Source organism: Miniopterus natalensis, chromosome 21, assembly GCF_054644295.1.
Source record: "Miniopterus natalensis isolate mMinNat1 chromosome 21, mMinNat1.hap1, whole genome shotgun sequence".
Classification (NCBI taxonomy): domain Eukaryota; kingdom Metazoa; phylum Chordata; class Mammalia; order Chiroptera; family Miniopteridae; genus Miniopterus; species Miniopterus natalensis.
Window position 1 is genome coordinate 6,846,899 of NC_142101.1, and position 17,111 is coordinate 6,864,009.

Sequence of the window (17,111 nt, forward strand, 5' to 3'; positions counted from 1 at the left end):
TCAGCTTCGCCCGCAGCATTTCGACACTTTATTCAACAAACTGGGGCACAGCTTAGTCTGAAAAACAATTAAATGACAGGTCTCCCTTATTTGTGACCCTGAAATACTATTTCATGTTTCAATGATTTTAGGCAATTAAGGAGCTAAATAAGGCTTCTGGAGAAGCCTCTAATATGCTCTTCTCTAAAAACTAAGTTTATGAGTTGGAGAATTAAATCATGAAGTATAACCCGAAGCGAGGGTGTAAACAGGAGTGCTAGATGCGCCCCGAAAACGGGCACTTTCACTAGAACTAAGCTAGAGAAGCCAACACCATGATTCTAGGAAAGAGGGGTTCACGGAATAACTCGGAGCAGCTATTCAGCGACTCAGGTTTGTAACTTAAAGTACGTTAGTTTTTAGTTTTTGTTGTACCTTAGACACAATGAATTCACCATTTTCCTCACCTATTCTCAAATAGACAACAACCTACCCCCAAATAATAAAACAGCTGGTTTTTATAACAGAACTGTTCACTTGAAATCTAGATGATGTTATTAACCAGTGTCACCCCAATAAACTTAATTGAAAAATAATTTTTCAAAAAAAGACCTTATCTGATTTTTGTCTCTTCCATAGTAAAAAAAAAATTGCTAACAATTTGCACACCAAGTTGATGTCACTTGAATAGCTACCGTACCTAGATTATTATAATTTCGTGAGCTATACTGTATGTTTTATATTTACGAAAAAATTACGATGGTAGCCATTAGCCATTAAAAACATTTCATATGTCAAACCTTATACTGGGATAATTTTAGTACCTCCTAGAAATTATTTCAAGAATGTAAAATATTCAAAATGTCATGGATCCTTACTAGTGCCCATTTATAACGTAAAATATTCTATCGCTTCTGTTGCTTAGGACTTGGTTATGCTGGCCCTTGAAGCTCCCTACAGCCTGGGACTTTTCTTACCCAGCACATTCCCCTTCCACTCCGTAGCACCAACCTCCCCTCCCGATCAGGGTGACCTCTTCACAGCCCCGGAGTGCATCATGCTCATTCCCTTGATCATTCACAGTGTGCTGCAAATATAACGGCTCGGCTCTTACCGCCTTTCTAAAGTCTATGATGATAATCAGTGAAAAGATGCCTATATAATTATTTATTTATAAAGGAAGGAAAAGTAGGGCCTCCCCTCAGACATCCGAAAATATTAGATATATCAATAAGTGTAAAAATGGAAAATGTAACAGAAGAAAACATATGTAAATATTTGAACACAGAATAAGGTCTAAGCATAAAACCAAAAGAAGAAATTATAAATGACCACTAGACTTCATAAAAACAAACTTCCATACATTAAAAATAACTATTGAACCTGAAATAACAATAAAATGAATTTCTATACAAGAAACTGCATAGGAAGACAACTTTTTTTAGCTCTCTTCTCCAAATATTTGAGAACACCTGAGGGCTATTTATATCCAGCTAAACAAATATATTAGTCAAATAACCATGTCTCCAAACAAGATTTTCTGCACATTTATTTTTAGATTTTCTGCTTGTTTTCACTGCTTAATTCTATTCCCTCCTGTTTTTGAACTTAAAAAAATTTTTTTCTTTTTAGTTGATTTTAGAGAGGGAGAGGGAGAGAGAAACATCAATTAAGTTGCCTTTTGTACATATATATCCCACACAACATCCCAACCAACTGAGCCACCCGGCCAGGGCACCTGTTAGGTATTTTAAATGCATGGCCTTCATTAATTTAGTCAACAAATGCTTTTATTGCAGCTAAACCATATCCCAGAGACTAAGTGCTAGATGCTAAGAACATATGGGTGTGCAAAACAGATATGGTCCCTCCCATCACAGAACTTAGGCCTAAAAGAAGATAAGCACTGATCAAGTAATCACACAAGTTGTGGTTAAAACAAATAAACAAAATGTATAGAGCACTATGACCGCATATGAAGAGGACTTCACCTATTGGGGTCATGGGATGTTTGTGTGTCCAGGAAGATAGCCCTAAAGAATTCTTATCTATATAAAACAGTAAGCTCTTATAACCGCAGAGGTTGTCTTAAATATTTTTGTTCCTTTCTGCATCCCACACAGTAAATCTTCTATATTTGTTAAGTGGTTTATTCCCATTAAAATGTGAGGCTATCCTTATTAACTGGCCTTCTTTGTTCAATGGTGTGCATGAAGTCAGCTTTAGGGTGATTGAGACATTAGGACAGATACTTTGAGATAGTTTAGGAAGATAAAAACTTTTATTTTTAAAGGATTAAACAACTTAAATCTTACCTAGGTTATAAGGTGATTCATTATCAATAGTTAGATTTAATGCAGAACACTAAAAATCAAAGAAATGACAAACATTTATATTTCCTAAAAAAACCTATTCACATTATTTAGGGACTAAAAATAATGTAAAGAGTTATTAAAAATTGTTTTACTAGCAGTACACATAGGTTATAAAAAATTACATGTTTTTAAAAAGCACATTTTTACACTGTATATCCTGGAAGTTTGTTTATTACTAATTCACAAATATCTTTGCATTGTTTGGAAAAATTTAGTGAACCAATTTCATCGCTGTCTTCTTCAACGTGATCTGATTTACCACATTCTGACAAATTAGATGGCATATAAGAACTTACTTGAGATGTCTGGATTGATTGGCTTTTTTCTAAAGACTTGCAATCTGTTCTTGTTTTAAGTTTAATAGAGATGTCTTGAGCACTCTTTATAACTTTAGAATTATGAATACCATTTTGGTCTATCTGGTTTTCTTTTTCCTCAGTCCAATATGAAGATAAATCACTGGTCGAGATAGTAGATGCTTCCTCTAAACTTTTATCTTGAGTCTCTGAAATGTGAAATCTTTTATATGAGTGTACTGGCGATCCAGCTGAAAAAGGTGGACTAAGAATAAAACTCTTTTCACTGCTGTTTTTCCTTATGGACAATCTGGTTTCACTAGACTTACTCTTACATTGACTATGTTTTGGATTTTCTGCCTCTGGACTTCTGTCATGAGCCTGTAAAATTCTGCTGGTATCCTCAGTAGTACAGAAATCCTCAGAATAGCAAGGACTGGTGAAGTCATCTGAATATTTTAGTTCTGAGATGCTTTCAGAACAACTATTTTTACTTGGTTTACTATCATTTTTATCAGCAGTAAGAATGTCATTATCAGTGGTTTTCTCATCTTTATCTATTACAATTTTGTCAACAACTGCAACCTGTTGGAAAAGAAATGGACTTTGGACTTTCATCTCTACTTTTCCTTCCAAAGTATTTGTATGAGCAAATCTTTCTGGAACAATGGAATCTGCAGGACTCACAATTTCTTCCAATGAACTATTTTTGGTTCTAGTTTCACCATAGTCAACTGTCTTTTCAGTTGCACTTTTCAGTTTTGTTTCTTTAGTTGTACTGGGGTCATTAAAAACTCCACTAATCAGCTTTGAAGAATCACAATTTTCAGCAAAAGTTGTATCTGATTCTAAATACTTATCTTTAGGCAACTGAAGTGGCTTCTGACGTTCTGCAAAGCTGAATACTTTAACTATGGATGATGGATTTCTGAGTTTTGCACCTAACACTTGTGCTTGCACCTTTCTATACTGTTCTCTCTTTTCATGTACTACCAACATAGCAGGATTTGTTTGCTTTAAACGTAGTTTAAGTGTATTTGTTAAGCCATAGAGTAGCTTACCCCTTGGGACTCTTTTTTGGGAGGCACTGTTGTTCTTTTCAAAATATTTACCTTTCTTAAGATTTTCAACTTGATCATTTTTATACTGAAGACTCACTGATTTTTCATTTTCCCCCACAGAAAGCTTATCTTCCTTTGATTCAGCTTTACCGGTGGTGGACTTGGCAGTAGATTCTGGCGACTTCCTATCCTCAGTTCTATATAACCAGGCTAAGTGGGGATGTATATGAACAGGGCTTGCCACGGGCTGGCTGTATAACAAGGACAACTCAACCAACAAAGCATTTAACAAAGGCAACTGCCTTATTGTATTAATTCTACTCTGTTCAGTTTGAGGGTGACATGCGCTTTGATCACTGGCTCCTACATCCTGGACATGTGGAAGATTAAGCACCGCAGGGCTCTCCTGTGCTGCAGAACCTGCAGGTTTTAGAAGATTAGCATGTGCTGGGGGGGTTACAAGTTTTTCTTCTGGAAAGGCACCATGCAATTCCTCGGGTACATTCACTTGAGGCTCGATGGTGATTTTACCCTGTAGAGGAGGCCTTTTTTCTTGGGTCCTGTGAGTGTAATACAGAGGAGGGGGGCAAAACGTGTTCGTGTCAGCGTCCCAGCCTGTGACTGCCCCATCTGGGGGGCTAACACTCCCCACGCCGCCAGCCTCTGAGCAAACAGGGTTGGTTTCGCCATGCTCCACAGGGCCCGCGGTACCAGAGTTGGCCTTACTGTGGAAAACGACTTCCTTCGAATCCTTCTGGGCCTTTGGGTTTTTTAAACTCTCCCGGGGCCTGTCAGCATCTGCTGGGCGTGGGTCCGAGTCCGGCTGCTGTAGCTGTTTTTCCTGCTGGGCGGCGGAACCGACCTGCACGGCCTTGTGCACCTCGGCAGCCTGCACGCCGCGCCCCGGGGACGGGACTGGCCGCTCCGGGGGGCCCAGCAGGCGGCTCCCCAGGTCCGTCAGGCGGTAGCGCAGCGACAGGTCCCCCACGCGCTCGCCCCGGTGGCTGCGCAGCGGGAAGCTCCCTCGACGGCCGTGCGAGCAGCCGGAGGCGGCCGGGCCCAGGACCTCGTGGGCCGCGGCGGCCAGCGAGAGGCGGCAGGTCCCCAGGAGCCGCGGGGCGGGCGTCGGGCCCGGGGGCAGCTGCAGCAGCGCCGCCAGCAGCGGGGTCGCGAGGAGCCCGCGGCGCAGGGCGGCGGGCTGCAGGCGGAAGAGGCAGGACTTGCCGCGGCGGAAGCTGAGCAGGCCCGGCCGGGGCTCCGGGGCGGCGGCGGCGGGGCCCCCGGGGGGGTAGACCAGCAGCGTGGGGAAGTCCAGCAGGCGGAAGGCCACCGCGGGGCGCAGGGCGGACGCGGGGCGCGGCGGCGACAAGGCCGCCTCCTTCTCCTCCTCCCCGCCCACCTCGACCGCGGGGAGCGGCGGCGACACCGCCTCCTCCTGCCCCTGCCCCTGCCCCTCCTCCTCCTCCTCGCCTGCGGGCCCGGGCCGCGGCGGCAGCAGGCCGGCTTCCAGGCGCACCCAGTCCACGAGCAGCTCCAGCGAGAAGAGCCGCTCGGACATGGGGGCCGCCATTGCTGTTGCCTCTGGAGACGCCGCCGCGGTCTCGGCGACGGGAGGGGTTCTCGCGAGAGCGGTGAGAAGCCCGCGTCTGCGCCTGCGCCGCTCTCTCGGGAGCCCGGAGGGGCCGGCCCTGCAGGTGGGGCTGTGGCTGCTCCCGGGCTTTGCGCCGCTGGGTGTCTATTGCCTTCCAGCCTTGTATTGACTCCGCGGCCTGTGTTAACACCAAGGCGCCCAGTGGCTGGCAATATAAATATAAATATATATTTGTATTTATATATGTAAATATATATAAATAATTTAATGTATATAAAAAATTTATATAAATAGCTTATTTATTTATATACATATATCTATATATAAATAAGTTTTTCATATATAGATATATTTATATATATAAAAATAGATAAACGTATTTATTTTTAGGTTTTGGAGATGTTAGCATTGCAGATCCCTGCAGCGTGGGGTCAGCCGGAGTCTGTCTGCAGAGTATTTCGCGCAGGCGCAGAGAGTGGCTGCGTTTCCCCCTGAGCAGTCGCCGCGTGGGCGAGGGATGTTAGTGATTCCATTCAACAGAACAAGTACAGGGTGTCCCCCAAAAGTATATACACACTTTTTTCTCATAGCGCAATCGATGTCTCTTTCTTTTCAGATTTAACCCACTGGAATGAATAATTATTAATTATTATTGGAATTAATAATTATTCAAAATGTGTATACATTTGGGGGGATACCCTGCATCTATAGGTAAACACCCGGGCAGGGGGCAGATCTCACAGCACTACCCCTGATTTTCAAAGAGACAGACTCTTGACTTCAATGAGCAAGTCAACGAGGGTAAAACCAAGGCTGATACCTGGAGAGTCCTGAATGCCGTAATAAGGAATCTGGATTTTTTATAAGTTGTTTTGAACGAATAAGTGTGATCATATCTTCGTCTGGAAACACAGCAGCGCAAATACAAAGGATGGATTCTAATAAGAATGAATTCAGAGTATCTATTGAGAGGCTGCTGTGGTGTTTTAAGAGATCACTGTGGCCCGAGGTGGTCAGGGTCGGTGGAGACGGAAAAGTGACAGATAGAAGAGGCATTTGTGATAGCAGACTTTGGAATTTGGTGACTGGGGAGAGTTATGGGTGAAAACTTTGCTACTTGAAAGAATTGAGACATCAATTTTATTTTTAAGACAGTTAAGAGAATGAAAAGACTAGCCACGTACTTGGAAAAAATACTTTCAAAAGACATCTGATAAGAACTGCTATTCAAAATATACAAAGAACTTTTGAAATTCAAATAAACTGATAGAATAACAACACCTGAGTGCACCCTAATGTGCACCGTGGGCTTTGGTGAGGATACTGTGTCATCAGCTAGAGATGTAGATTGTGGAGGGGGCTGTGCACCAAAGGGTCAGGGGGTATATGGGAAATCTCGATACTTTTCCCTCAATTTTGCTGGGAACCTAAACTGCTCTAAAAAAAAAAAAGAGTCTATTTTAAAAAGAATATAACAAAAGGATAGAAGATTTAATAAAAATAAAGAGAAAAAGGGAAATGGGAAAAATACAGGAAATACAGTCTGTAATCTTAAAAAACAGAAATGTAAGACGGCCAAGTTAAAGCCCTTTCCCCTTTACTGTAGCTACAAGCCCCTTGCAAACACTCGCCTGGCATGGCAAGTCTGGAACCTTCGCTCTGAGAATTGCTTAGAGACAAACTGGCCCTTAGGTTCTCCCCCATTGTCTTCCGAAGGCTTGTATTTCAGGATTCTAGATACATATTGAATTCCCAAACGGAGACAATTTCAGTTAGGAGAAGCAGGTTCTCGGATTCACCCATTCAGGACCTAAGATAAAAGCCTAGACAGAAAGATGCCCTGCCCAAGTCCCCGATCAGAGGCTTCTGAACTCTAAGCCAGATAGCTCCCTTTCTCCTAACTGGGTTATAAATGGACTTCACACAGTTTAAACACTGGAAACAACCAGACCTTTAATAATACTCACCTTGGCCTCTGCTATTGTTGGTAAAGACGACAGAACCTCACCCCTCAGAATGCATGCAGTGTTTAAACATGGGGCTCTTTTTTTTGTTCCTAGTCTTTCATGCCCTTGTGTTTCTAATTTCTGGAGAGAGGACTCATAGCTTTTGCATTATGATGTCATGACATGAGGGACAGGATTATTATCAGAACCACGATTGCCACGTCCCATGTCATAGCCATGAAATAGCTCTTCTAAATAAGTGCAAATGATCTAAAGAAATTCTGTAAATTGGTACCAAGGCTCTGCATTTCATTTTCAGTTTATATTTTAAACTTGCCAGGGCTTGATATTGGAAATTCCTTCACCTCTGGGAAGTTTCCTTCCAGAACATCGCATAGATTCTCAAACTGCAGTGTGCATGTTAAAATGCAGATTCTTGGGCTCTACTTCCAGAGATTGAGATTCACTGAGTCTGAAGCAGGGCCCAGAGGTGCACAATTTAAGTAGCATCCCAGATGACTCTGATGCAGGAAATCCCTTGACTACTCTTTGAGACCCACCCCCCAGGTTCTGCTGCATCGCAGACAGGTGTGTTAGTGTTTGTGGCGTTGGTTACGAGTAGAATCCTATTATCATCAAGCCCATAGAATAGCAGAAAGACTTATGCATTTATGTCATCGTAGTTCCCTCTCACACTTCCCATATGAAATGGAGGAAGTGAAATGGTGGCCTTTAGCAATGAAGCGGCACTGTCAGTTCGCTCCCAGGCCAAGAGATGTCAGTGTATCCGCAACAACAGCTCAGGTACTTAGAAGACTGTTCAGAAAGCCCCTGGGATAGATTTAAAAGAAACCCTGTGAATAGACTCAACCTCGTCTGTCAAGTCACCAGCACCCCTGCTCTGGTCCAGGGAAGACTGGCTGTCGGTTTCGTGGGCAGGGCATGCGCCTGCCTTCAGGGCTGGGGGAGGACTGCAAATGTAATTTAACTCAAGAATTCTTCCCTCCCATGCAAATAAACACTGTTGGGCCTTTGGCCTAGACCTTCTCATCAGGACTGATATAAATAGCTTCTCTATTTAATGGAATTGGGTTTTAAACTGGGTTTATTTTAAATGACTACCCATATAACTCAGACTCCTCCAAGAGAGCCCACTGTTGTTTTCATGAGTAAGATACCTATGTTTTGAAATCTGCAAAATAAGCCAAAAGTCTTGATAACCTCATCAGCCCAGCCCTTCAGAAGGCTCTGAGTGGAAACTAGAGCTGGGTGCACTCGAATAGCTCTGTACAGCTCTGGTTTGCGGTGCCTCTTACATGTACTTGCCCCTGCATTAGGTCCTCCACAAGTTCTCTGTACTTAATCATCACAGTAACCCCATGGAATTAGTGGGTGCTCATAATGAAACTAACTTGGAGAAGCTGCATAATGCATACAAATATGAATTTACACAAGTAAGTGGTGCGGCTAGCATTAAAATTCAGTTCTGCCCTCTTAAAAAAAAAAACACAAAAAAGCTTGTGTTTATCGCAATAAATTCCCTTAGCTTATTCATCTATGCCCAAGGAGAACATGAATATATAGAAACTGACAACAGTCAATTCAAAAATGTGTGTTGCACAGCTCAGTAACACTGCAGGAAGCTACGAGACTAATGCAGACCGTGGTATGTTCTATGAGAACACTGACCCAGTTTAAACAAGGCAAGGGCATGGAGAAAGGGAGGGAGGGGAGGGCGCTGCTCCAAATTAAGGGTCTTAAGAGACACAACCACCAAATGTCAAGTGTAGACCTTTTTAGATTCTATTATTTTTAAATTGATTTGAGAGAGAGAGGGAGAAAGAGAGAGAGAGAGAACCATTGCTTTGGTGTTGGACTTATTTGCGCAGTCACTGGTTGATTCTTGCACGTGTCCTGACCAGAGATCGAACCCAAACCATGGCCTATCGTGATGATGCTCTAACCACCTGAGTTACCTGACCATGGCTACCTTCTTTAGATTCTTACTCAAACAAGCTATTTAATAAAACAGCATGTCTGAGACAGTAGGGGCAACTTGATTATAAACTGGAGTTAGATGTATTAATCTCACTACGATTATTATTTAAGAACACGATCCTGCATATAAGAGATGCCAACTGGAATAGTAGGAATGAAATGGCAATGCCTGGAATACTTTATAATGCCTCAGGATTTCAAAAAATTGAACAGGTAAAGCAAATGTGGCAAAATCTTGATAATTATCAAATCTATGTGATAGGTCTATGCACGTTCTATGTTTTCTCTGAACCTTGTCATAATAAAGACTCTCAGTGTGTTTTGTTTCTAAAGTTTTGTACCAGATCAACCATAAAAGACAATGAACCTGAGACAGTATAGTCACCACTGGACATTCATGCTGGGAAACTAACCACCAGGTACGATCAGGGTTCCTGGCCAGAGTTGTGAGCTTCTGGACTGCCCACAATTAAGTTCTGATGGCCATCCCAGGGAGCCACTTCAAATAGGGGGATTTGGAAGTAGGTTACGTATAAATAGCATGCCTCCTATTTATAGATCTTAAAGGCCCAGCATATTTGGAATTCCCTCTGACCCAGCCTCATTTCTCACTCCCAGCTGCTTATCGGGCCTAGAGAGGAGGTTCTGCATAGTTACAGCAGAGACCTCTCGCCCTCTCCTTTTGTATATATATGTTCTCTTTTCATTACTTCTCTAACTTTTCACAGTAGACCCATGGAATTAGTGGATGCTCATAATGAAACTAACTTGGAGAAGCTACATAATGCTACATAATTTTAGGGCACAATTTACATCTAAAAGGTTTTTTTCTTAAAACATGCAAGTGTTAATCATGTCTTGAACTGGAACTTCAAAGGGAAAATCGCCTCTGTAGGTACCATTGTCGCCTGGTAACGCCATGATATATACTATATACATATCATCATAAAATGTTAAGCACATGGCGATATTTCCAACTTTTGAATAATAATGCAGGAACCTCTATGACCAGATCCCAGCCAACTCTCTCACCTTTGTTTCTAGCGTCTAAAATCGAACCATGCACTCCTTCCACCTTCAAACACATAGTTTCCTATTCTCAGTGCTGGATTTACGGTCTGCTTTCCCTCCGCCTAGAATATTCTTCCTCTACCTCCTCACGGATCTCAGACTTGATCTCTCTTTCAAGTTTAACTCAAAAACCTTTCTGAAATTCTTTCCTGGTCGTGCTGGCTGGAAGTGATCTTTCTTTTCCCTTAGCGCTGAATCTCTTTTGCAAACTGTTTTCCTGTTTTGTAGTGTTGTTCTTAAGCACATGAGTCATCGCCCCTGGTTCTCTATAAACTCCTTGATAATGTCATTTCTTACAGCTAACACAGTGTCTTGCTTCTGTACATGGGATTCATATATAATTGTTGTATTTGTAATTGAAGAATCTAATCTCTTACATGCCTGGCTTGTGTAGATCACAAAGTTTGGGGAATGTCCTGAGCTAAAAACTTACAAAGCGAATATTGAAAGGAAAGCTCCGATTCCTCCCAATTTGCAGTGTTCTTCATGTGGAATAGTGTTTTATGAAGCCAAGGACAACTTCACAGAATGCTCGGGCCTTTTCAAAGAGACCCTACTGCGTTCAATTTGCCTTAGATTGTGAAGTCATGGTTGACTAATCCAGGGCCTTAGGTTGTTAGATTAAAGTAAACAGGATTAAGTGCTCTTCTCTCCAGGACAGTTCTGTGATACGGGGGCTCTGCAGGTTTCCTTTTGTTCGGGCAGTGGGTGTGAACGTTTGCTGAAGACTGCTTAGTGCCCACCCAGCAGCAGGGGAAGGGCCCTGATGCAGCCACAGCTGAGGCTGTAAATGATACCGTGCAATTGTGAGCTCTGCTTCTCTTAAACGATTATTGGAAATGTATGCAATCTCTGAAGGAAACAGTAATCCAGCCCTGCTAAAAATAGACTCTATACTCAGCCTAGACTTTCTGGAATCTTTCCTCCCTTTCTTTGCAATGTCAGCCTTCTCTTTTGTTTCTCTACTTCCCACCTGCAAAGCCTGGCATATAATTGGGCAGTACTACTCGCCAAAAATGGAATCGATATATAGGGGTGGCTACTCAACTCATCACATTCCCCAGGCCCCCACATAAAGGGGCAGGGTCACGCTCATTAGGGTGGCTACTGTCACAAAAAAAGGAAAAGACAAGTGTTGGTTGGGTTGTGGGGAAATTGGAACCCTGTGCACTGTGGATGGGATTATAAAATGGTGCAATTGTTATGGAAAAGAGTATGGTGGTGTTATGGACTGAATTGTGTCCCCCGCCCCCAAATTCATATGTTGCAGCCCTAACCTCCAATGTGACTGTTTAGAGATAGGGCCTTTAAAGAGGTAATTAATTCTCAATGAGGCCATGGTACAGCCAAAATCCAATAGGACTGGTGTCCTTATAAGAAGAAAATGCACCAGGAGTGAGCAGCAGAGAGAAAAGGCTGTATTGTTATCAGTGGAAGTGGAGTTCTTGGGGTACCTTGAAGAAAGTAATTTCCTGAGGCCCCCACAGGAGGATGGGGTTCGTGGAAAGTTTTATCGATGATGTAAAATTAAGGAGGTTCCCCTCCAAGGTCCCATCTCTTTCCATCCCACCATGGAAAAAGTCCAACAGTTTCTTCAGCAGAGCCAGAATCAAGGCCACTGCTCAGAATTTCTGCTCCATACTAAAGTCAAGTCGAGTCCAGCATCTGGCTGGCTTAGCTTGTGTTCCCAGCCGCAGTCCATTTGTGTGGGGTCCACACAGCCACGGGCCACATGGCTATGGAGAGAACAGGTGAGCACACAGGCAAGTGTGGGTTATGGAGCAAGAGACAGAAAGCTCCTTTGTCTGGGGTTTTTAACCAGAAGATTCTTCAAATTAACCAATGAACTTTTCAAGAGTTCCCTTGCTTCTGATGGGGTCCACCTCCTAGCCAATGCATTGTTCCCTAGGCTAGACCGACAGACAAGCACCTTCCCTGCACCATCCCGACTTCTATTGCACATGTGCCTATCTCCCCTTCTCCCCCTAACGGTCCAGTACCAGATGGGGGAAGGGAAGGGTGCTAATCCCCTCGGAGGAGCAGTGCTGTGAGAAGCTCTAGCTTCCTGGTGAAGCTGCCCAGGTGACCATGCTTACAGTGTCTGATTTCCCTTTAATTCTTCCTTTTACTAATATTAATTAGCTAATGACGACAATAACAATATGAGGACACTGGGAGAAGGCAGCGTGTGCCAGCCAAGGAGACAGCTTTCACCAGAAAGCAATCCTGCCTCTACCTTGATCTTAGCTCTTCCTAAAGTATAAACGGTCCAGTTCTAAAACATTTCATTTAGGAGAATATCAAGTTAGAGATATTTCGGAAATTCAGTTTATGGGTTGTAAAGTTATTTGCAAGTGTGGGTTAGGAAAACATCCACTTTTTTTTTTTTTTCCAAGAGAAAGAAGACAAAGTTATGTTTCTAAAGAATGTCTTTGTGTTATAATTTTAGGCTTTTTACAGTTGGTCCAGTGCCTTGTGGTAGAGGTGGGGTGGGGGACCTTTCTAAGAATATACCAGAGGTTTAGGCCAGGGTTATGCAAACAGGCAGGAAATTAATAAGTGGGAGCCTTTCCTCTGACATAACCTTAAAGTCATTTTCAGGGACTCTAAGTTTAGCAAAAGTGTGCCTTTAATGTGAGCCTGAAATCTAAAGGTCAGCTATTTGTGGTAATAAGATATTTCAAAGGACAGAGTTTACAGGAGTGGAAACTATTAACCCAGTCGATCTTGGCCCAGTTCTCACTCGAGTATATATTTGGAAGGAAACAGGTCAATATAGCAGCAATGAATGCGACATGGAATGAGAGGACCACAATTCCAGTCCTGTTCAGCCACTCTCGTGACCATGGACAAGTCAGTCAGATGCTTAGGTTGGTTATTTCAAGGTGGGCGGGCACGTGTCCTTGGGATGACCCCTGGGGTGAAGAAGTGAGATATCAGAATATCCAGTTATATCTGTTTTCATTGGATGTGTGTTGTGTATTACAAAGTACATTGGACTTTACTAAACAGTACATAGGAATGATTCAGGATATATGGGACCATTTTTATTAAGATCGTGGAATTAAAAGTATTAGACTAGTCCTCTCAGGTTCTTCCTTTGTAATATAGGGGGTTACATTGGGGTCCTTAATATTTGGAAAAAATAAATACACATACCGCTTACACATATACATTTGTATATATTACATGCATAGAATACATTTATATATTCTACTTTTAACTAGCAGAAGAATTCTGTTACCTTCCCAGGGGTTCTAGGATCAGAATAAAATAAGGCACCACACAGCGGAGGTTGCTGCATGGGACACACCCAACCAGTCAAAGCTGATTTAGTTCACAGTTTTGTAGCAGATAAGAAATGTGATAACTTTTAGATGAAGCTGTTGACATTGAAATTAAAAAACAAATGGATCCTCACTACCTTTGACAACTGTTTTCTCACTGGAGGGCCGAAGCCCAGTGTATCTTCCGATGCCTGGCCTTCCTGGGGTTCAGTATTTTGAGAAAACAGTTTCCAAATGATGAAAACTTTTGCCCCTAGGGTTTTAGTTAAGCTCAGGCTTAAGGAAATATATTCATCTCTTGTGTTTTTAATAAATTTTGGCTGCTGATTGAATTCTACAGCTTCCTGTGCTGGCAAAACTTTGAACTTGAATTTCAAACCCTTACCTTTCCACGTGGCAAGAGGCCCTCATGCAACAGACAACTTAGAAAATAAGGTTGACTTACACCAAACGCCCTACACCAAATGCCCAGTAAACCCTAGATGGCTTGAAGCTTTCCAGGAAGCCACAAAAATACTAATACTTGACTCTGGAAGACTTTTGCAAATTAAAAAAAAAAAGTTCTGAGAAGTTCAATAGGAAAATGGGCAAAATACAAAACAAACGATTCCCCCAAAAAGCAATAATCAGCAAAATTTTGTGAAATATGAAAATGGTCAACTCATTAAAGAAATAAACATTAAAACAAGATGCCATGTTTGCTTATATAAATGGCCAATTAAAAAACTCCAAATTATCCAAAAGGCGTAAAGAAGGGAGTGAAGCCATGTCGTCCACCCAGGTAAGAAAGCCTTTGCTCCTTGGCTGATATCCCCGGATGAAAACCTGGCAAACTCTATGAAAAATTTTATTGACCCGGTGGCTGCGCAAGCTCCACTCCTCTGGGCAGTAGGGACCCCGCAGACCACATGGGAGGGGAGCCAAGTGGAGAGAGCCATCAAGGAAATCTCCACGTTAGAGGAAAAGAGTGTTAATGGGACCCCAAACCTGGGAGCTGGAATTAGTGGAAGAGTTAGCCTGTGCAGAACTCTACCCAAGGCCGGCCTGCAGCTAGAAGCGAGGTAGGCCTGCGGTGGTGTGTGCCCCGCACCCCAACACGGCTCCGGTTCCCGAAGCGTTTGGGAGCAGGGCACGTTCCCCCTGAGCCCAGCCCCAGGGCTCACTCCTGACTGAGATGGAGACGACGGGGGGGGGGGGGGGGGGGGGGGGCTAGTTCACAGGATCAGCCAGCCGAGTGACAAAGCGGGTGGCTTCGGCTCCACAGCGCTGCCACTAGGTCAACCTCCGCGCAGACGCCGCAAGCCTGAGGACCTGCCCTTCAGGGATAACTCTCTGGATGCCCCATGAAGTTGTGTGTGATTTTGGACTTGCCAAAATTCACCACGGTGACTTGAGGACACCCCAATTCACCCCTTATTATGTGCCTCTCGTGTACCAGAGGCACAGAGAAGCCACCGGGAGGAGAAACCTGGCATCATCCTACCTCGCCAACACCCTACTTAAAGCAAGAGCTGGGGCTTGTGGTCCCCAAGGGCCATTATCTAAGTGCTGTCGTGCGGATTCCCTCCTTTTTACTCCAAACGCCACGGCGGGGCTACCCCAAAGGACAGAGAAAGACTGTGGCAGGCAGTTTTGAGTTCCCAGAGGGACAGTGGAGCCAGAGCTCAGACAGGAGCCGAGATGTGAGGATGCTCTTGAAGGTCAAACCAGAGGAAAGACTCACCATTGGGGGGGGGACCCCTGGATCCTGTTCTACCCTCCGCTCAGCTGGCGATGGGCGAGGCGGTGGCTGCAGGCCCCCCGGCAGGTCCCCGAGGAGCAGTTGGCCAACATGCGACCAGGACCTGAAAGTCAGCCTCAGGCCCCTGCGTCACCGGGATGCAGGCTCTGCAGGGCGTCAGCCGGACCCCTCCAGGGCCCACGGATACGCGAGATCCGCTGAAATGCAAAAATTGCGAAGCAGGTGAGAGACGAGCCCACGCGCCCCATGAGTCCCAGTAATGACAGGTCAGGCTTTGCCGTTTTACAATTTGAGAAACTATTCTTTAATGTAGAAAGTAATTTTGGGGTAAATTAATACATCATCATTTCGGTTTTTAAAAAAAACAAACCCCAAAACTTTATGAATATACCTTTGATTCAGCTGTTTTACCTCTAAGATTTCATCTTAACCAAAACACCATAAATGCACGCAAAAATGTATCTACAAATATGTTCACGCCAATGTCGCTAATAAAATTAGCTGCCATTCATTCAGTGCTTACACGGGCCAAGTGTTACGCTACACGTTCAGATATTTCATCTCCTTGCAGCCTTGTGAAACCTCCTGAGGCACCCTCTCTGATTTCCAGGTAACGGGGGAGCACTGAGGCTGAGAAGTCAGGTGACTTAGCCAAGAAGACACGAGAGGTCAGTATGCAGATCCAAGCAGCAGTCTCCGGAGCCTGATCAATAATCAAAGGACAGGGAAAGCAGCCACCAAGGCACGAAGTTTCATCAACAAATGACGGCCCATCAGACAGTGGATTATTATGAAGCATTCACCAATGATAATGCGAAAGAATCACTAAGAACATTGAAGAAAGGTCCCCGATGTCTTATGAAATGGAAAGAAAGTGATCCCCAATAATATAAGCTCTGTAACTGGGTGCTGATAAAACACACAGTAAAATGCTAATGGGTTCTGGCTCCAGGTGTGGGTTTACAGGGATTTTTCTTTTTTCTGTGCGCTTCTCTACATTTCACAGTTTCTACAATTATGTGTGGGGCTTTTGTAGTTAGACCCAGTGTTATTGAAATTAAAATAAATGCATTAGTAAATATACGAGACATGTATGTTCACAGACCTGCTCCTGGGACGTATACCAAGTGGCACATGCCAATGCAAAAACGTGGGACCTGGCGCCCAGTATCTCCATGCCGGCCTTCTCTCTATGTGAGACTTGTGCCTTTTATTAATATCCAAATCTGCTTTTATTTCTTTAAAATGTAATATGTTTTGTTATTTAAGGAGAAATATATATCCATTAAAAATTTGACAGAAGTGTGCAAATAAGGCATGAAGTGTCTCTGCAACCTCACTCCCACCTCCTGTCCCCAGAGGCCCCTGATCCAGTCTGTGCTCAGCTTTCCTGCAGCCCAGATAACGTGCTCCTGTGTCTCTTAACTAATTTATCACCTTCAGATATGTGACAATTCTTTTGATTTTCCAATGAGAGAGATGAGGAAATAGTCAATCCAAAACAACATATGCTTTGTAATCTTACTTTTCATAAAATACACAAGAGCATGTCCCTAAGAGGTATCTAGTATAGAGAATTTTTCTTTTTTCTTCCTATACTTCCATATGTATACTTTTTTCCCCCACAACCATCAAGCCCAAACACTTTTATAAGTGATTTCCAAACTCAAAAAACCTGTAGTTAGTAACTAAGACATCATTGTGAGTCACATGGGCTGAACTATAGAAAATAAAACAACTTATCTTCTATGTGAAACCTAAACGGC

At 43.4% G+C, this 17,111-nt stretch overlaps 1 protein-coding gene and 1 pseudogene across 1 annotated transcript; one reads left to right on the top strand and one right to left on the bottom strand.

Moving 5' to 3' along the window:
* Nucleotides 1-1,712: 1,712 nt before the first annotated feature.
* Nucleotides 1,713-5,305, bottom strand: MAP10 (microtubule associated protein 10). The gene has a single exon (XM_016196058.2). The coding sequence runs from the start codon at nt 5,279-5,281 to the stop codon at nt 2,498-2,500; it is 2,784 nt and encodes a 927-aa protein (XP_016051544.2). The 5' UTR covers nt 5,282-5,305; the 3' UTR covers nt 1,713-2,497.
* Nucleotides 5,306-14,370: 9,065 nt separating this feature from the next.
* On the top strand, nt 14,371-15,959 carry LOC107524236 (MAP kinase-activated protein kinase 5 pseudogene; annotated as a pseudogene).
* Nucleotides 15,960-17,111: the final 1,152 nt, after the last annotated feature.